The following is a 21,356-nucleotide window of genomic DNA, read 5'->3' on the forward strand; positions in this document are numbered from 1 at the left end:
CTCAAGACTTCTGTGCTTCCCAAATAGTTTCTGTTCCATGCACCAGACCAACTATCACCTACCACTTCTGCCCACAACATCAGAATCTCATCAAAGGAGAGAACTGACACTGTTCCTCACAGCAGAGCAATGGGTCTATGCCAAGAAGATGGCAGCCGTGCTCCCCCTGAATGGAACACAGCTATGTGGGAGTCTCGCTCAGTCTGCACAGCCAGGACCAGGAAGGAAGCCAAGACATATTCCAAAGGCCAGAAGAGGTTGTCACAAAGTCCACGCACATCAGCTCACCCACTGTCCTGAGAATAAGAGCTCCAACCCACGTTCCTAGTTTGGTTACTACTACACTGCTCACAATTCTAACAAGCTTAATTATCAGGCTGCCAAGCCCAGAGATCAGAGGAAAGAAATCAGAAGAGGAAGATAGCTAACAATTGACACATAGGCAAACACAAAAGAATGACAAGGGACAGCAAGGAGAGACTTTCTATTTAAACATTAAAAAGGACACAAGGAGGGCTGGGGTTGTGGCTCAGTGGTAGAGTGTTCCTCTCACATGTGAGAGGCCCTGGGTTCGATCTTCAGCACCTCATAAAGATAAATAAAGGTATTGTGTCCACCTACAATTAAAATATATATATATATTTTTTTTTTTTTTTAAAAAAGGACACAAGGACTTGAAAGGTGCTAGCAGTCTGGGACTGTTTGTCATAAAAGCAAATACTCCACTCAAAAGGCCCCCAAAGTATCACAGTATTAAGTAAAGCCCAATTCAGTAACTTAATATACAACACAATGAACCCAAGTTAACAAGGAAAATGTAAGTTAAATTTTACGTAAACTACCTGTCATATATAGGGAGAGATACAGTTTAATATCCTTTATTTGCATGTCACTTTACAAAAAATACTTCCATATGGATCACCTCATTTCATCTTCAACAAAAGCAGGGCAGACACTTTGAAAGGCCAGGAACCTTCTGGTGACTAATTCTACTTTAACAAAATAGATGGGTTTATTAATGGCAGTTATAAGATACTGTGTTAATTTGTCTAAAGGAGGGAAGTCACAAAAGGCAACTGTGCCCTTGTTTGGGGATGAAGGTAGAGGGCAGAAGGCTGCCAGTGAAGGGTCAACCACATGACACAGTTTAACTTTTCCCTGAAACTTCACTTCCAAATCTTCCCTCATGAGATGAGAACTCTCATCCTTCCATCTGCATCCCATAGACCTCCATCTGAAGAACTGCCCTAATGCCTCCTGGTCCCATCGTCCCTTCCTATTGTGGTGGACAAACTTCATGATGTACCTATCACGATCCCCACCTTGTGAGGATATTGCCTCTGTGCAGTCCTCTACCCCTTGAGGGTGGCTGGGTCTGGAGATTGCTTCTCACCAGCTCACAAGAGCTACAGCAATATGGGGCTGTCACTTCTGTGACTGGACAGCACAGACTATGACTTCTATCTAACTAGCTGACTCTCCCTCAATGGCTCTGTGAGAAGCAGCGATGTGGGAGAGGCCCACAGGAACTGAGGGTGACCTCTGGCATGCAGCCAGAGAAGCCAAGGCCTTAGTCCAATAGCCCACAAAGCAGTGAATCCCTCCCCAGCTGAGCTTTCCCATGACAGCAGCTTTCAGAGGCAAGGGTACCCCGATGCTGAAGCCCATGGAGCCCTGAGGCTGCAGCCTTAGCCACACCCTTCTGAAATAATAAAGCTGTACTATTTTTAAGGTGAACAATTTTAAGACACTTACTTACGTTTATGGTCATTTGTTACAGCACCAATAGGTAATTTATACACACACAGCCCACCAGGCCCCCTGATTTTGTTTCTTAACTTCAACTTGATCAATCATTTCCACCAGTGATCTGCATATATCATCAAAATTTCTAAAAGAATCATCTATCCTATCTCTATGCCTTTATTCTCTCAACTCACTGTCAAACTGACAAAACCAATTCCTTTTCCTTAGTCTTCTGTCTACTTTATCTCTTGGCAGCATTACGACTAATGCCCCATCCCCACACTCTGCATCCCGCTGTATATTCTTATTTGCTTACCACTCTGCCCATTCTTTCTCAGCCTCTATTTATCCTCAACCTCTGGTCACATCTAAATCTAAGAATCCACCACGTTTCTGCCCCTAAGCCCCTTCTCTTCTCCCATGGCCATCTCACTCACTCCAAAGAGTTCTTCTAATGCTTTTGAAATGAATGACTGATTCACTCATTCAAACACAAGACTTTGTTATGGACACAGTGACCCAATCATGAGCCAGCAAAACAAAGCCACTGCTTTCATGAAGCTTACTCCCACCAGGGCATGCTGGCACATTTGTCTGCCCCTCCAAATGGACCCACTGCCCTTTTCCACTCTGCCCTTGCCCAGGGGGCCAATATCACAGACCTTAGCACCAGGGTTCCCTTGCCCTCTGAGAATATCAAGGAGAAAAAGGAGACAGGTTGATACAAATGACTCCCTAGTCCTTGACCCACATTTCCAATGTCATGTTGTACATACATTTTCTGAAGCTACCCATTCACATCTAAAACAGAACAAGATACTTTTTCATATAGTCTGTCCAAAATATCTCTCCTGTGTTCCCTAATTCACGTTTGGTCTCACCAAACTCCCAGTTCTTGGAATTTAAAATCTAGGAGTCATCATCCCACAAGGCCCACATTCAATCACTTACAAATTGTGCGTTTGAGAGAGGAACAAACACATACACAACTCAGTCACACTAGCTCTTTCTTCAGCCTGACACCACACAGAACTCTTGCCAGGAGTGACTTTCTCCGGACTCTAGTGCTTCCTGTTCACTCATTCACTCACTCAGCCAATATATACTTACTACGCCCAGGTCCTTCAGTGTCTGACCTCTCAAAATGAATGCATAACTGAGGAAGAAACAGAAGCAAGCAACTCCAAAAGGAACTAAAATGTTATGCCCAGGAAACCCAGAGTGCTCTGGTAAAAAAGGAAGGGTGCCCAATCCAGTCTGGAAAGAAGTAAAGCCAAGGAGCATCATCAAGAGCACGTGTGAGCTTAGTATCTGTGTTCTGAAGGAAGGCTACCGCCCACATTAAGCAACAGCAGTGTGCAAGGCCTGCAACCACGAAGAAGTAGGAGACCCTGACACAATCAGACACTAAAAAACAGCATGCTGTGTGTGGGGCCAAGTTGTGTGTGTGTGGAATGGATGAAGCTTAAGAGGCAAGCTGGTGGCCCAAGCAGCACCTTGAAGGAGAATCAGCTTTATCCCATCAGTGGATTAAAAAAAAAAAAGTAAAAAAAGTTCTGAGAGCCTCTCTCTGAGCAGATGACAAGCAGTTCCTCAGGCGGCCTTCACAGGCCTGCACCTGGGCCTACCTGCTCTTCCAGGCCTATCCTTCCATCAAGCTCTTTGCACTCTAGCTGCCCCAAGCCCTTTCCTGGCATTTCCTTTGCTCCGTTTCCTCCTGGAATTTCTCCTCCAACTGTCAATGTTACCAAGTCAAATTCCACCTCCTCCAAGAAGACTTTCCAGCTCTTCTGAGCACCTCACACCAGCAGTCTGAGCTGCCTCAGTCAGATACAGCCACACCAGCCCCACTTCTGCCCAACAAGCTTCTGGATTAATTTCAGATGAAGTAATGAAGTGAATCCTGACATCAATGACTAGGGAAAATGTTCAGAAAAATATTGTTTGCCAGTGCTGCATTTCTAAGTAGCCAATCCTAGAAGCTCACAAAGAAATAACTGTTTCTGAATTATAAGAAAACAACCAATCAAAAGCCCTAGATTCCTGCATGTTTTCATGTGAGTATCTCTAAATAAAAATAGCTAGTAAGTAAGCAAGCTCAGAAAGATCAGATAACCGCTCAGTCACAAGGCACTTAAGGGGCAGAGTAAAAGACCATAGCCAGGTCTTCAGACACTCTTTCCCAAAAGCTGTACACAGCCAGAATGGACCCAACCATCTCCACACATCTCACCAACCAGCTCACTCAATCACCTGGAATTTCCTTCCCTAATTCTTCCCTCAAGTAATCCCCATGTTCCTCCACAGTTGTGCTCACAAAGCCCCCAACCTCTCACTCAGTGAGTCAATCCCATGGTAATGCACCACACTGCCTTCACACCTCACCTTTGGGACATCACATCCAGCTGTTATCTCACATGGCATCCTGATTAAGGTGGGTCTCCCCATTAGCTCCATGAGGACAGGGGCTGACTCAGTCCTTCCATGCCTGGCACAAATAGGCATTTTGTTATTATTTGTTGAGTACACAAAAACTCAAAAACACAATAATAACTAATGTTCACATGGTGCCTTCTGATACCTCCAACAATAAGAACTGCATGAATTTCAACATCACAATTTTAACATATTCTGACTCTTTGATAATTAAATATCCATACATGTAATCTGCTAATTTTCTTAGCAGAATGTGTCTTAACCAAAACAGTCTATCTTTTTCTACACAGGCATGGCATCAGCAAACTTTCACATCAAAAGAACACAAACATCAAGAAGTCACCCTATGATACTGGCACAAAAACAGACATGAAGACCAATGGAACAGAACAGAAGACACAGAGACAAACCCACATAAATACAATTATCTCATACTAGAAAAAGGCACCATAAACGTTGGGAAAAAAAAAATCGCCTCTTCAACAAATGGTGTTGGGAAAACTGGAAATCCATATATAGTACAATGAAATTGAACCTCTCTCTCTCACCCTGCACAAAACTCAACTCAAAATGGATCAAGAACCTAGGCATTAGCCAAGAGACTCTTCACCTACTAGAAGAAAAAGTAGGCCCAAATCTCCATCATGTTGGCTTAGGAACCAAATTCCTCAACAAGGCTCCTAAAGTGCAAAAAGTAAAATCAAGAATCAATAATTGGGAAAGTGTCAAATTAAAAAGCTTTCTCACAGCAAAAGAAACAATCAAGAATGTGATTAAGAATGTGAGAGGGGCTAGGGATGTGGCTCAAGCGGTAGCGCGCTCCCCTGGCATGCGTGCGGCCCGGGTTCGATCCTCAGCACCACGTACAAACAAAGATGTTGTGTCAGCCGAGAACTAAAAAATAAATATTAAAAAATTCTCTCTCTCTCTCTCTCTCTCTCTCTCTCTCTCTCTCTCTCCCACTCTCTCTTTAAAAAAAAAAAAAAAAAAAAAGAATGTGAGAGCCTACAGAATGGGAGAAAATCTTTGCCACCTGCACCTCAAATAGAGAATTGATCTCCAGAACATACAAAGAACTCAAAAAACTTCACACAAAAATAAATAAATAACCCAGTTGATAATTGGGCAAAGAAACTGAACAGGCACTTCAGAGAAGAAATACAAATGGTCAACAAATATATGAAAATGTATTCAGCATCTCTAGCAACTAGAGAAATGCAAATTAAAACCAGACTTGAAGTTACATCTCACTCCAGTCAGAATGGCAACTATCAAGAATACAAATAGGGCTGGGGATGTGGCTCAAGCTGTAACATGCTCGCCTGGCTTGCGCGGGGTACTGAGTTCGATCTTCAGCACCACATAAAAATAAAGATGTTGGGTCCACTGAAGACTGAAAAACAAATATTAAAAAAAATTCTCTCTCTCTTCTCTCTCTCTCTCTAAAAAAAAAAAAAAGAATACAAATAATAGGGGCTGGGGATGTGGCTCAAGCAGTAGCGCGCTCACCTGGCATGCGTGCGGCCCGGGTTCGATCCTTAGCACCACATACAAACAAAGATGTTGTGTCCGCCGAAAACTAAAAAATAAATATTAAAAAAAAAATTCTCTTTCTCTCTCTTTAAAAAAAAAAGAATACAAATAATAAATGTTGGCAAGGATGTGAGAGAAAAGATTCACTCTTACTCTGCTGGTGGGATTGCAAATTGGTGCAACCACTATGGAAAGTAGTATGGAGATTCCTTAGAAAACTTAGAATGGAACCATCATTTGACCCAGTTATCCCACTCCTTGGTATATACCCAAAAGACTTAAAGTCTGCATACTATAGTAACACAGCCACATCAATGTTTACAAAAGCTCAATTCACAAAAACCAACCTAGATGCCCTTCAACAGATGAAAATGTGGTATATTTACACAATGGAATATTACTCAGCTATAAAGAAGAACAAAATAATGGCATTTGCTAGTTAATGGATGAAACTGAAGACTACTGTGTTAAGTGAAATAAGCCAATCCCAAAAAATCAAAGGCCAAATGCTCTTTCTGATATGTGGAAGCTAACACATAATAAGTGTGGGGGAGGAAAGAACAGAAGTTCACTGGTTTAGACAAAAGGGAATGAAGGGAAGGGAGGATGGATGAGAATAGCAAGGACAGTAGAATCAATCAGACGTAACTTTCCTATGTTCATATATGCATACATGATCAGTATTCATGAAACTCCACTTTGTGTATAACCACAAGAATGGGATCCTAATTAGAATAAGTTACTAATACTCCATATATGTATAATATGTCAAAATACACTCTACTGGGGGCTAGGGATGTGGCTCAGAGGTAGAGTGCTTGCCTAGCATGTGTGAGGCGCTGGGTCCGATTCTCAGCACCACATAAAAATAAACAAACAAAATAAAGCTATTGTGTCCATCTACAACTAAAAAAAAATACACTCTATTGTCATGTATATCTAAAATAATTTTTTTAAAAAAAAGAAGAAGGAGAAGAAGTCACCTATGGGCTATATGGGCAGCTAGCTGCTCTCCTAGAACCTACAAAGTCCAATTTCAGCCTGACAGTGACTACAATGCTCACCGAGGCAACTTTCTGTAATAGAAAAGTGAAACAGGGCTGAGGATGTGGCTCAAGTGGTAACACGCTCACCTGGCATTCACGGGGCGCTGGGTTTAATCCTCAGCACCACATAAAAATAAAATAAAAATGTTGTGTCCACCGAAAACTAAAAAAGAAATATTAAAAAAAAATCTCTCTCTCTCCCTCTCCCTCCCTCCCTCCCTCCCTCTCTCTCTCTCTCAAAAAAAAAAGGTGAAACAATTGCATGTTTTTAAGGTGAGATACTGGGGTTAGCCAGGAGTTTCTCAACTTACAGATTCATAAAAAGGATTTTAACTCCCCAAATACATAATAGATTAAACATAATCCCAGTAGTCTTTTTTGTACAAATTGACAAACTGCAGTCACAAAGATGGAGATTAACAAGTGTCAGCAAGGATATGGAGATACTGGAACCCTCAGGCATCACTGGTGGAATATAACATAACACTGTTACTATGGAGAACAATTTGGCAGTTCCTTGAAAAGGAGAACACAATAAACACACTACACAGCAATTCCATGCCTAGGTATCTTACCTAAGACAACTGAAAGCATTTGTCTACAAAAAAAATTGTTCTTTAATGTTCATAGCAAATTTTTCATAAGAGTCAAAAAGCAGAGTACTCAAATGTCCATCAATTGGTGAGTGGATAAACAAAATGTGGTATATCCTTACAATAAAAAAAAAAAATTCAGTCATAAAAGAAATTAACTAATGATGCGTGCTACAACATGAATGATCTTTGAAAACATTATGCCAGGACCAGAAATGTAGCTCACTTGCCTAGCATGGGAAAGGAATTGGGTTCAATGCCCAGCACTGCCAAAAACTGAAAAGGGAAGGGGGAAAAAAAAAAAAAAACTTCTTTATGTACTGGGTGTATAGTTCAATGTCAGAGCACTTGCCTAGTATGCACTAGGCTCTGGGTTTAAATCCCAGCACTGAAAAAAAAAGAAAACATTATGCCAAGGAAAACACACCTATCACAAAAGAACAAATACTGTCTGGCTCCATTTATATAAAAGGTCCAAAATAGGCAAATCCACAAAGACAGCAAGTAGATTAGTAATTGCCTAGCAGAGGGAAGAGTTGGGAGTGACTGCTAATGGGCACAGATTTTCTTTTTGGATTGATGAACATGAAGTATTAGTGGTGATAGTTGTGTAACCACATAAATATAGTACAAGCCACCACTAAACTTTTAAAGGGTATATGAATTATATTTTAATAAATTGTTGTTTTACAATTTATTTAAAAAGAATCAAATCCATTTAACTACAACTACTTTAGTGATTGTTTCCCTAAAACATTACATACTCTCCTCTTCTGTAAAAAAGATAATCCAAAACTCTGCTTTCTGAATACTGGATACTCCAGGTCCTAACTGCGAAACCTCAATTCCTAACCACTGTCAATTCAGGTAGTTCCATGCTGTAGAGGCCCTCAGCCCTCACACAGGACCTCCAAACCTGTTCTTGCACAGGCTTCCCATTTTCTATAATTCCTTCTACATGAGAAATCACGGGAAAAGAGACCAGAGGAAGGAGGCCAGCTGAAGGTGCACTGACAGGGTAGAGAGGCGGCCGAAGGCCTTTGCAGAGGCTGCTCCTGGGTTCCCCCATCATGCTCACAGGGAGGGCAATGTCTCCCTTTCTTCTTAACCTTTTAAGCTTACTGGTCCACAACCAGGAGAAAGGGGAGCTCACCTGAAATGTGAGCCCTCACATGATACTGACATTCCCTTTCACTGCCTATTCTGAGAACCCCGCAGGGCACAGACTGCACTGATGGTGGCATTCCTGCTCTGCAACCATTCAAAGCACAAGCTATGGGACAGTTCTGACACCCTTTGCTGATGTATTCTACACACACTCAAGCTGACTGACTGAGGATGCTTGGCCTCCTATCTATAGCTACAATGAACATTTTTCTCTGCAAAAAGTTTAATCACTATAGCAACTGAACACAAGAAAGCCACTTAGAAGTCAATATCCTTTCTTTTTTACTGCACGTCGAGGGAGATAGATGCAGTCTTGAGGTGCCAGGCCCCCTACTATCAAACTCTTCTCACACAAAGTCCTCTCAGCCTAACTCCTAAATGATCAGCAGGCCACTAACCCTAACCAGCCCCATGGAAACAGAGCAACTTGCTGAAAGGAGTCAGTCCAATTCTGTCTTGAGTATTTTCATACTGGGCTCTCAAAGTGGAGTCAGATGATGGGAAGCAATGGAACTAGGAGCCATGACTGGGGCCATGGCAGGCTATACCTGCATGCAACTGAAGCAAGGAAATCAGAGGAGAAAGCCAATCTGCAAGGAGAAACGGGAGAGGAGAGAAAAAGGGCACAGCAGAAACAGGAGCCCTGGCATCCACAGATCTCTGCTTAGCCCAACACATCTCTAGAGAGGACAACCAGACACTCCAGTTCTGGCCAGTTCCCAGAATCTCCCACTGCACTTTAGTGTCTGTCCTGGAGGCTGAGACTTCTTAGCCTAGAACTGCCCCACTTGACCTAACCTGAGTAGCTGGAATCCCTGCAATTCAAACTGTTCTAATTTAAAGTAAGGCATCAATACCAAACAATCTACTTTCCAAGTATCCACTATGAGCCTTAAACTTTTCTGAATGAGCCAGTCAATCCTCTTAACAATTATAAATACTACAAATACAAAAATCCCACCTAAAATATCATTTTCTGTATAAAAGAATCTCAGGGCCTGATTACCATCATATAGTGTGTATGTGTGTGTGGGTGTGTGTGGGTGTGTGTGGGTGTGTGTGTGTGTGTGTGAGAGAGAGAGAGAGAGAGAGAGAGAGATTTTTGACAATTTACTTAAGAAACAATCTCCAACCTTGGGGTGATGAAAATACTGCCATATATTCATTCACTCTGAGAACTGTTTAGATACTTTGCTCATTAGATGTCTAATTCATTTGAAAATTACCCTTTCTTTAATGGTGGCAAAATATACCCAACATAAATTTTAGCCATTTTTGAGCATACAATTTAGTGGCAGTAAGTACTTTCACATGGTTGTACACCATCACCACTAACCATCTTTTATTTTTAAAAGCATTCTGAAAATCATGAGTTTTTTTCTCTTTATTGAGCAAATGGTTCTATCTGCTCCTTCATCAAATGACAAGGGCAAGAACCTCATCAGGGCAGTACTGGGTAGGTTGGTGAGCAAGGTAGCAAAGGCATCCATCACAACTTGGAGCAGCACCAAAACAGCTAAATCCATCCTCAGCTCCTCAGACAGAGGCAAAGAGACTAAAAATACTTGGAGACGACAGATCATAGAGCTGCCAAGAATATTTCTCCTAAGCAGAGAGGTCACCACTATCATATCTGCATCAGGAGGTCCTCACACAAGGAGCAATGTGTCACAATAGAATATCAAACTCAGTACAGAAAGACTGATGCTTCTTTGCTCCCAGAATGTCTGCAATAAGTTTGTGGGCTTTAAATTTGGTCAAGTAATCTATAATCAATTTCTGGAGGAGCCCTAGGAAGAAAGACAAGTACTTCAAAGCTCCGAGTGCCCACTCACCACCTTTCAACTTGTTACAGCGTTCTTTTTAGCACAACAGCCTCCATCAATAAAACTAAATGAAGAAGAAACTTCCATCGAAGCTTTGTCAAAGTAAATGATTCGGCCAACACATTTTATGATGGCAGAAATAGAAAGGACAGGCAGGGAAGTTTATAACACCAGGAACTTTAACTTGCCTTCAGTATCTTTAAATATTGGAAAAAAAAAACTTTCAAAGATGAATTATGTTCAAAGGCCCCCCAAACACCAGGCCTATCATTGCCCAGGGAGTATGTCCAAGCAAAGATCCTATATAATCAATTATAGTGGACCCTCAGCAACTCCCCAATACACATGACAGAAACAGTCTTTTATTTACTGAATTACTGGCAATCAATACATTTTAATAAGTAATATTAATCAAACCCAAAAAACACAACTAAATGAGTATAAACACTACCTTGAATGTAAAACACCTAAGATTAGCAAATATTTTTTAATCTGTAATCATCTATTATTTAAGTCTATTTCCCAAAACTATGAACCCTCATCTGTAACTGAATAAAGCCTTAAATCTACCATAGAGAATAACAGGAAGACTGAACATTCTTGTTGCACATTTTCTATTAAAACTCCTAAAAATTTTTTACATTTCCTAAATACTCACAATATAGCAGGCAGAAGATGTAAAAAAAAATTAGCCCTCTATGTACACTGGAAAGGAGGTACCTCAGTAGCAATAGTTCAAATTCCTCCTACACAGCTTGAAGCTACATATTTCTTCTTGATCTGGAGCAAGGACCTCAAAAAGAAAAGCAACAGCTACACAAAACAGCTGCATACCAGGAAACCAAGATGTGAAGGGAAGTTCCATAATCCAACCTCACCTTCTTATCATCTTAAGAAAGAATGACTTCAGAGATCATTTCTAAGACCACCCAACACATGAATCCCTCAAAATCATTATCAACTCATTCTACCACAGCTGAGGTCTAGGAAAGGCAAGACAAGGAGATGCTGGCCAAGAATGAAGAGCAATAAACTGAGCAGACCAATCTAGTAAGAACAAGAAGATGTAGAGTCTGAGAAGAGATAAGGCTCCTTTGCTCTCCTGGCCCATGGAAGTGACAACAAGGATGACTGCAGAAAACACACTGCTTAAAGGGTCCATAGTCCTGCTGGACTGCATTCCCAGCTACTGAAAGGAAAAAGCATTGGACACAATCAAAGTGGACTTGTTCTAAAAGCCCTGGGAAACCTAAACCCTCCATGGCCAGAAGACTTAACCTATTACTTGCCCATGGTATGACAATAATGACAATGATAATCCCACAGCAGTGTTTCAAACATTGTGAAACCTGCCATCACAATCCACAACTGTCCAAAAATCCAACAGAGGTAATTTTGAAAACTAGAAAGTTTTTACACAGACCCTTCACCATTAAGTCTTTCTTTGATGTTACTTGCAAATAATTGTATTTATAGGGAAGAAATATTTATAATAGCAACACTAGTTCTTAGAGAAAATAACAAGTCATTTAAGTCTTCAAATGCACATCCACACGCTATTTGATTTCATTTTCTTTTTCCCAGTACATCTATTTAAAGAACAAAGCTAACACAGAGACCACTCATCCGTTACCCCTCAGACAACTTATTGAACCTAAAAAGCACAAAGCTCTAATTCTATTTAGGGATGGAGAGAGAGTATCTATGAGGTATCACTAGACTAATATGTATTAACAAGATCCTAGGTACAATCCCCAGCAAGGGGGGGAAGGAAGGATAAATGCATATCAATCCAAATGGACACAGTTTGAATCATCTACTACAACCATGAAATATAAGTGAACTAAAAGGTACTTCCTAAAAGTAATACATTGTATTTCTAAATATTCTTGACAATTAAATATACAGAAAGTCAGCAAACCCTCAAGAAAGCAGAGAAAATGAACTTTCTTACAGCTCACCATTCATCAACCCCAAGAGGATTGAATGCCAGAGGCCAGAGGCCCAGCCTCCAACTTGACCCTAAAGAGTTAATCTCCAAGTAAGATTTCTTCAAGAACTGTTCTCACACAGCACTAAATTACAAGCAGTGACCTCCCTGGAAGAGATGCTGGAGTCCACAACCACAGGAAATATAGTCTAGGGGAGATGAAATCAGACTCCAACACATGGGGTGCTACACCAGTTCTATAATAATAACAATAACGTATGAAATATATGCATTAAATAATAGTTATTTAAAATATTTTAATTTCCTCCCAAAATCCAAATTCATTCCAAAAGTAATTTGAGTAGGACATAATTTAATCTCCAGGCCTAACCTCGGTGAAATAATGTATCTCCAGTTCAGCCAAATGATAAAAGAAATGCTACTTTATAACAAAGAAGCTACATATACCACACAGCACTCTGAACTTCCACCAAGAACAAAAATTTTTTATCAGTATGTTCACAACACAGTTCAATCCACAAAATCATGAGATAATTAAACTGACTGTTTTTAGATTTTAATCTGTTTGGCCAGGAACCTTATCCAAACTGCATTGATGCAAATCAGCATGAGCAACTACAGTGCTATTGAAAAAACTACGGTGTCTTATCTTTTGTTTTACCTTTTACGGTTGATTTATGGGCTGACTGATGGTAAACTGATCTGTGCATGTGCCAGAAGTTAGCTCAGGAATACAAACCAAGAAAACAGGCTCAGAAGAATCGAATCCATGAATGAAAATGCTGACGTCATAGTTCAGTTCCCAGTAGAGCTGAGAGTAGTATGCAAAGAATCTGTGGATCTTTGGAGATGTTAAATCACCAAAGTCATTTAATAAAGGAGAAGAAATGGCCCTTTTCTGCTCAGAATGAGGGAAGGGGAAAGAGGGGAGAAAAACTGTATTAACAATCTTTTTCCTAGACCAGAAATGAAAAATACACAAACATATATGACACTAACTTCTAAACTGTAGAATTGTTTAATACCATTAATGTTAAAAGTAGCATTTTTTAAAAACAAAGTTACTGTGTCTCTAAATAAGTAGGACATAATTCCCATCCCAATTTTAAATCTTTCTCCCACTACATAGCCTTTTAAACAAGAGCACAGTAATACAGCTAGAGTAACAGACCACCTGACATCACCACACAACACTCACTGACTTGTATTCTGAATATGACAGTGGAATTCAAAGACAGAGGCAAGCTGCTGGAATTTTTATGTGAGGGAGGAAAAAAATGTTTTTATACGATGATGTAAGATAAACTTACAAAAAGATATTACAAAATTTTGATTTATTTAGAACTATTAAAATTAGCTAGTGGTAGGGATTGTTCACATTTTTTCATCTCTTGGCAGAACTGAAAAATACAACTAGTAATACAAACTTCTGTAAACTTTAGACACAATTTACTAACATCCTTTTATTCAGAACACTTAAGTTACTGATTCCTAGATTCCTAATGTTTCCCAGGAAATTTAAGATTATTACATTCTTAGAAAATAACACTGACCCTCAGCTCCTTCGTAACCTTTCCAAAGCACAAAACTACAAGAACATTCTCTCTTCTCAACATTTGTACAGCTTAAAATAGCATTCACCCCAAATGGATTTTTTTTAATTTAAGCAATAAACAATTTTGCCAATAAACATTTTAAAAAGAAGATCTTATTAAGTTAAAATGCAAACATGCCAGTTTTATCTGTAAATCTAAAATGTTAAAAGAGATCATCTCACATTTCCACCACAAATATCTTTGATAGAACATCACTACCCCCTTGTGGATTTGCAATAAAAAAATCCTTATCTTGAATCTTCACTTTGCAAATGCTAAACTTACAGCAAAGTTTACATTTTCTTCATTAAGAATGGCTTTTATTTCAATTGTTTCCTTAAAAGAGAGAGAAAAAAAAAGAGACATTTTAAAATAACCAATCCTATCAATCTATTTGTTTTCTAAATGCCCCATTTGGAAGAGCAGTCATTCTACAATATGCATGTGTCCATTTCAAAATAGTAACCACATCAACATTCCATTTTTTCTTAAGAGTATTTCAATTCACACTTCCAAATACCACTTTGAGATTATTTTTAATCATAAATAGGTAATTGTTTCACAACAGCATTTTTTTGCTTCCTATTTGATAGTTTCATACTTCATACCAATTTCTTATTATCACCCCCAAAGGATTTGATATCCAAGTGCCTAGAAAACCAGTGAGGCATACACATACCCAGAAATGACTGTTCAGAAAAGGATTAAAAACAAAGTCTAAATTTTTAAGAGAGAAATTCTTCATTGTATTAATATACCTTCCGAAATAACAACTGGCAATCTAAATCAACTTTGATGGCTTGATGAAGAAAAAAAGATAATTCCTGTTTTTTCAAGAATCTATATCAAGAATAAGCAAAGTCTTTTTTTTTAAATTGTTGAAAAGAGATGTATCCACACATCATTCTAATATAACACACAGATACATCCTGTTGGATGTAAAAAAAAACAGAATTACATATCTGGATTATCCCTCTTTACAAACCCTAAATTTAGTTGAAAATGTAAATCATTATTGCAATAATGACTAGACTGCACAGAGAAGTCAGTCACAGGCTATACTATCACCACTGGAAATCAGCTCTCCACTCTCTCACCAATATTGAACACAAAAGTAGGGATAATAAGTTACCACTATTTATTCCAATGGGTTAGTGGGAATAATGGGGGAAACTAACACACTTTGCAGGTTTTACCTTGTAGTAACTGATAAAGAAAAATGGAAGAGATACTGCATGGTCTATTGAATGAATGAATGCTGAGTGTCCTAAAAGGCTTTTCGCATGTCAACCCCACTAGACTACATATACAAAAGTCATACACCTGTCCAAAACTAGCAACTGAAGTGGAGAGCAGGAGCAATCAGAGATGGCCTTCGGGGTGTTGTGCTTTTGTTCAGGATTTTGTTGCTATGGTTGTTGTTTTGTTTTGTTGGCATTTGTTTCTTTGTTTGCTTGGAGAGAACATGGGAAGGTATTTTATTTTAGATGGCATGAGGAAGTGAGGTAAGAGGTAAGAGCAATACTACTTAGTCTCCATGTTTAAAACTGTGAAGAACTCAGTCCCAAGCGTTCTTCAAAGGCATGTGACTCTGTGCATAAAACTATACTGCAGAAAGCAAAGTGATAATACAGCTAGCACATCTCCCTCAAAGTTACCCCCCTGCTAACTGGATCAGGAAGGGATACGGTTCATGTCTTGAGGGGCCTGGATAGACTGGACCAAAAAAAAAGAGCAAAGAAGTCATGTATAAGAGAACATGCTATTATATAAAGAATAAGCAAAACACTGGGTGAATGCAGAAGAGTCATCACAAACTATCTCTAGTCCTTCTACCTTATGCTTTTCAATCAGCTCAAAGTAAATAAACAAAACTCTTAAAAAAAAAAAAAAAAGTAAAAGGGTAAGAGAGACACCTGATACTTGACCTCTCTTTGCAGTGGCGAATATAATATTTAAGTCCAGGATAGTGAAGTTAAAAAAAAAGAGATCAGGAAACATTACCAATCTTTACACAAGTAGGCCTGTGACCTTCAACAAGCCATGGTTTTCAAAGCAGAAAGATGTCCTACAACCTAAAAATTATATAGCCATACTGATAGCAAAGGGCGGGGGGGAGGCTTTACTTTGTCCCACCATATTAAAAATCAGGGACTGCTAACCATTGTCAATATATATAGAAATAGACTTTCCTTACAAATACATGACCAATATCACAGGGTGGCAAGTAGCTTCTAATGACTGAATGGTAATGAGTTTGGTTAAAGGACTGATGGATACATCCATAGATGCACCAAACAAAAGGTTCTGATAGTGTCTGATCAACCTATATCCTGAACCAGATTGGGTATTCAAAAAAAAAAGAAAGGTCATACTACATTCTGGAAAACACAGCAATGGCCATATACTCTCTACTCAAATTATACAGCCAAGAAGTAGGACCAAGAAACACTTCTGAGTCTCACCCTCAAACACATGGAAGACTAAAGACAATAACAGCATAGGCAAAGTAACACTGGAAAGGACCCCATTTTCTTATAAACAAAGGCTCCAAAGACATAGTATATGTGTTGGCTGTACCCAAAGAAATGTACTGATATCAAGCCAAAGAGAAAGAGAAAAAGCTGACTGAATAGAGAAACGAACAAATTTACAAAATCCTACATGTAGAGGCCCAGAAGCCTTGAAGGGCTCAGTGTTTAACCTCAGATGATTTCCAGTTACAAATACCACTGTCATCCCTTGCTGGAACTTAAATTCCATGCCATCTACCTATCTTAGGGAGATAAGAAGGAACCATGCTTTGTCTACAGGACAAAGGGGATGGAAAGCAGCCCCTTTACACTAAAAGACAGAAAGGCTATAAATGAAATATATCTACAAGTGCTTTCTATAACAATAACAATAACGGCAGTAGAGAAACCTGCTTATGCAAGGAAGAGGAAAAGGAAAGACTAAAGACGAGAAACAGAGAAAACGGAAAGACTTTAAAGAAGAGAAAGAGAGGTAGGATTTAATTAATCTAAAACATCCCAAAAGGGCAAGCTAAGTGATTCTAGAAGATACAGAACACTGTAGGAAATGATCTGTATAATGGAAACACAAAAGAAGCACACATCCCTGTCACCACAAGAACATTCACTCACACATTCACATCAACAGAGGACACTGCCAACCACATACCACAACCCTAACAATCCTACACAATAGTTTTCACAGTAGTGAAATCCTAGCAAAACTGGCTTCTAAAATATATTATAGAAGGAGGTAATCTCATTTAAAGGAAGGAAAAAAAAAACCACATTCCAGATTAATTTTTATTATGATTATCATCACCATTAATATCTAATCTTCACCCAAGAAGAATCCACTGCTACTCACAAAAAACAAACAAAAAATACAAATAACAGTATATCAAAAAGCATTAAGAATAAAAAGTCACATAATAAACAAAAGCAGTGATAATGGTATCAGATATCTAATCTAAGAATGGTCATCACAATTAGGCATTAAATTTAGATATAACACTTTCTGGCAGCAAAAATTTAACAGCAGCTCATGTTATAGTTATCATATATGATACTGTAATATAAACCAGACCAGTTAATCAGAAGAGAAAAATGCTTTTCTAACACTTCTTTATATGAAGCATATATTTGATTTTATGTTCTATATAATATCTAACATAACGCTGCTGTTCAAATGTTTAATAAACATCCCAACCAATCATATACCTAAATGACCTGAAAGTTATGTCTAGACAATCAGATTAAGGTTGACTTTACTTTTCTCTCTCTCCTTCTCTATCTCACACACACCCACAGCCTAGAGGAAAGCTGTTCAATGCCTCTCCCAGTACATCCTCCACCCTCTTCTCCACCCCCACTCCTGCAGGGAGGAGGGAGAAAGCTCAACAGGATAGTACACTATTAGAGTATATTTTTGTAAGATTACAATCCAAAAAATTAAAATTCAGACAAAAATTGTACAAGACTTTATTAAAGACAAGTACAAGATACACTGAAACGTCATTCATACTAAAAGACTAACAAGATTCAATATGGTCTCACTTAAAGTCACATAACCCCCACAGAGCTTTACACATAGTAGATGCCCAGTAAAGAGCTCCTGAGTACATGACTGCAATAATGGATTATGGGTATAAAAACAGCTTCTCCCCAAAAGGGCATATTCAAAGGCACCACAAGAGAGGCAAGTGGCACAACTAAAGAAGGAAAATAAGAGAACATGAGAATCACCTTCTACTGCTTTCTCCATAAGGAAGTCAGAAAGAAGTACAACTGCACACAAAGGGGTATTCCTCAAACTCTAAGAAATGAGAAATGATGAATGGCCCAAAGTAAAGAAAACGGTGGGAAGAAATGTTAAGCCACAGAAGGGCTATCTCACCATCAGTCAAAAAGAATTCCAAACCCACCCACTCACAGAGACTACACTAGCATAAACAAAGATCTAAACCAATGTTTCCTGACTCTAAGAATGGGCTTTTTTAGGGGGGAAGTCTATCATAGCCAGAGCCTAAAAACTAAAGAAACAGAAAATGTGGCTGAGCAGGATGTATAAAGATGTCTCTAAAAGCAATTAAGAACAACAATGCTACACTTTGAACAGGAAAAGCTGACCCAATCTGACCTTGAGGAAAGGCTGCCCTGTACATGTCAACATTCTGAATACACTGAAAAATGAGACAGAACAACCCAATGTTTCCCAGAAGCAGGGTAAGACAGGTCTTCAAGAAGACAAGGGAGAAGCAGCCACGGAAACTTGTCCCAAAATCTGGGAGATAAGAGGAGAAAGACTGATGTTCAAGCAGAAAACCAAACAGAAAAAAGGAAAGTGGTTAAGAGAACCCATGAAGGCTGGTTATCTGCAAAAGAGCACCTTGCACTGGGGGAGTAGGAGGAAAAAGCCATTTCCAATCATCTATGAAGCCCAGTGACACAGAAAACACAACTGTACTCAACTCAAGGTTGAGAACCCAACTTTAGACAGTAATATCCAGCACATTCCTGACTAACATCCACCACTCTGCCTTCCACTGTCCCAGGAGGGAGCTCCTTGTTCCACAGCGAAGACTCCCAAAGGCAGGCACTGGCCTAGAGAAGGGCAGGAAAGAGCTAGCATGGGAAATGAGATAACTCTTCTGGGTTTGCGCCAACATACACAGCAGGTATTTGACTTGATTTTTCTAAGACTAACATTACCCCTAAAATACACAACTCGATCAAGCTGATTACAGATACAGACAAAACAGCTTAAAAACTAAAAGAAACTCAAAAAGAAAAGCAAAAAGGAGGTCAAAAGCTCTTTCTGCCAACGGTTATCATACTCAATGGACAGCTCAATATTAACTGAATGGCAAAATCCAGCAGTCCAAACCCAGTGCTATCCAAACTTCTAAGTGGTTATATCTTCTTACTCAGGAAATCGAGGTTGAGTCTCCTTGCTAGGAAAGTGCTCCAAGGTCCAATTCTCACAGCCCAACAAGCCCACTGAGGAGAGTAAGTCTCCACACTAAGCCTGTCAAAAACACAGACTTTAATTCAGAGTGACAGCAGGGAAGGAGGGGTGAAGACCAGGAGGTAAAACTCTAACCAGAGCCCAGCCCACAGGGCTCTCACCATTCCCCTTCCCCAGAGGAGAGGGGAAAAAAAAAAAAAAAACACCTCAGGAATAATCTTCCTACCCTCTCAGAAGTGGCAAGGGCCTTTCCAAATGTACCTTTTCCTAATTTAACAGCCTCTCTCCTTATTAAATGGCCAAAATCCAGCAGGAATGTGTTTATGTGGCCTTTCCTTCCTAGTTCTGTCACAGAGAAACAGATTCTTCTCACCCATTTCCTATCATTTGCCCAAAACACAGGAAACCTCCTTCCCCTACACTGCAATAAAGAAATAAATATAAGAACTTTTCACCCCATGAAGAAAAAGCAAAGAATACTGCCCCTAAATTCAGAATGCTCATCCACAAGCACTCTACGTTTCACATAAGCAGGGACATGGTGAACATTCAGGATGTCATTCTGCTTATTCAGTACAGTGCAAATGACAAATAAAAGAGTGGTGAAAACTGGCCATTTATCAGTGATTCTTCTTCTGGTTCTCCTAAGCCTGAACAGTTACCAACAAAAGTAATATATATTTATATTCTTGCATGTAACAGTCCCCTCACACACCCAAAGTATAGAGCTAGTCACCTAATCCTTCTAACTTTTTCTCTGTATATGTAAAGAATATTATTTTATCTTTGCATACAGACCTATATGTATATATGTCAACAAATAAGTACAGCATCAAGATGATCTGTTTCACCAAAGAGAACCAGAGCAGCAGAAAATAGAAAGCATTCAAATTTCCCATTTGCCTAAAAGATACAAAATCCAAAGAAATGTTTGGATCCCACAAGAGACACTACCAGGGCCAAAGGAAGGTTCTAGTACAACAAGAAGCACACAAGCTACCTCTTCCCGAATGGCACGTGGGCGACATGGGTGTCTACGCTCCCTATTCTGGATGGAAAGGCATATGGCTTCTCCTTACCCAGCCAACATGAATACAATTTGAGAAAATTAGAAAAAGTCAAGGTAACAGGCTCACTAAATATGGCTGACTAGGAAACAGAAGCCATAAGGAGGATATGAGTCCTCTCAAAAGAGAAATTGGAAAGTTTATTTCCAGGGTAGGTTCAAAGACACTTGAGTGTGGGACGTTCAAAGTCTGGTTCCTATTGCACAGAAGACAGTAATCAGAACACCAAAAGCCAAGGGCACACGACTCTTCTCCCAGTGGGATAGTGTCAACTGGTGAAGGTTGCCCCCTCCGAAGATGCAAGAATCAACTAGAAGTAAAAATTACACCTTTGTTTTCCTCCGACATGGGAGTAATTGTTGTGGCCCCTTTTTACTCAAGTGCTAGGCACAACAGAAGCCCTGTCCTACATCTCATTAGGGCACCCACCCTCAAGACTGGGAACTCCAAGGAGAAAGAAGACGTCAAGGTACATAGACAACTGGAGAAAGGAGCACTGACCATCCAGTTTTCTACCTAAGAAAAAGAGGGCAATTCAAAGGGTATTCAGGGAATGAGCTCACCCTAACCCAGGAAAGTGTGCGGAGAGTGCACACAATCTGAAGAAGTGTCTGCTCTCCCATTTAGAAATGACTTCAGAGCTGCACAGGCCCCCAGGATCACTGGGCGAGGAAAGAACAGCGGTGGCCCGAGTCCCCGAGTCCTGGCAAAAAGGGTCAACAGACAGAGTGCAGAGGCCCCAAAAGGTTCCATGGAAGGGAGAGGCTCAGACGGACCCCTATGCCAAGCGACGATCGGGGTCACCGAAGGTAAAGGGCAAGGGAGTGTGGAGAGCCTCACTAGCCACCGAAACCGAGACCCCACCCTCCAGGCTGCGAGGGTGCAAGGGCAAGAGTAGGATGTGCAGGGCGGTGA

General features: G+C 39.8%; 1 protein-coding gene across 16 annotated transcripts in view; it reads right to left on the reverse strand.

Moving 5' to 3' along the window:
• The window catches only part of Camta1 (calmodulin binding transcription activator 1), a 767,538-nt gene that overhangs the window by 745,365 nt on the left and 817 nt on the right, over positions 1-21,356 (reverse strand). For 7 of the 16 annotated variants that reach the window (XM_058572717.1, XM_058572710.1, XM_046424826.2 and 4 more), the window contains exons 1-2: positions 5,692-6,897; positions 4,132-4,234 (exon numbers count right to left, since the gene is read on the reverse strand). The exons of 3 other annotated variants lie outside the window; for them this stretch is intronic. In XM_058572717.1, coding sequence (XP_058428700.1) covers positions 4,132-4,203 — 72 coding nt within the window. In that variant the 5' untranslated portion in view covers positions 4,204-4,234; positions 5,692-6,897. Of the gene's footprint in view, positions 1-4,131; positions 4,235-5,691; positions 6,906-21,356 lie in introns of those variants that run through there. 6 more of the 16 variants (XM_058572716.1, XM_058572713.1, XM_058572705.1 and 3 more) reach the window with 3 other exon arrangements.

The sequence above is a fragment of the Marmota monax genome, unplaced genomic scaffold (genome assembly GCF_021218885.2).
Source record: "Marmota monax isolate L192 unplaced genomic scaffold, Marmota_monax_Labrador192_F-V1.1 WCK01_AAM20220418_F8-fsc00080, whole genome shotgun sequence".
Taxonomy (NCBI): domain Eukaryota; kingdom Metazoa; phylum Chordata; class Mammalia; order Rodentia; family Sciuridae; genus Marmota; species Marmota monax.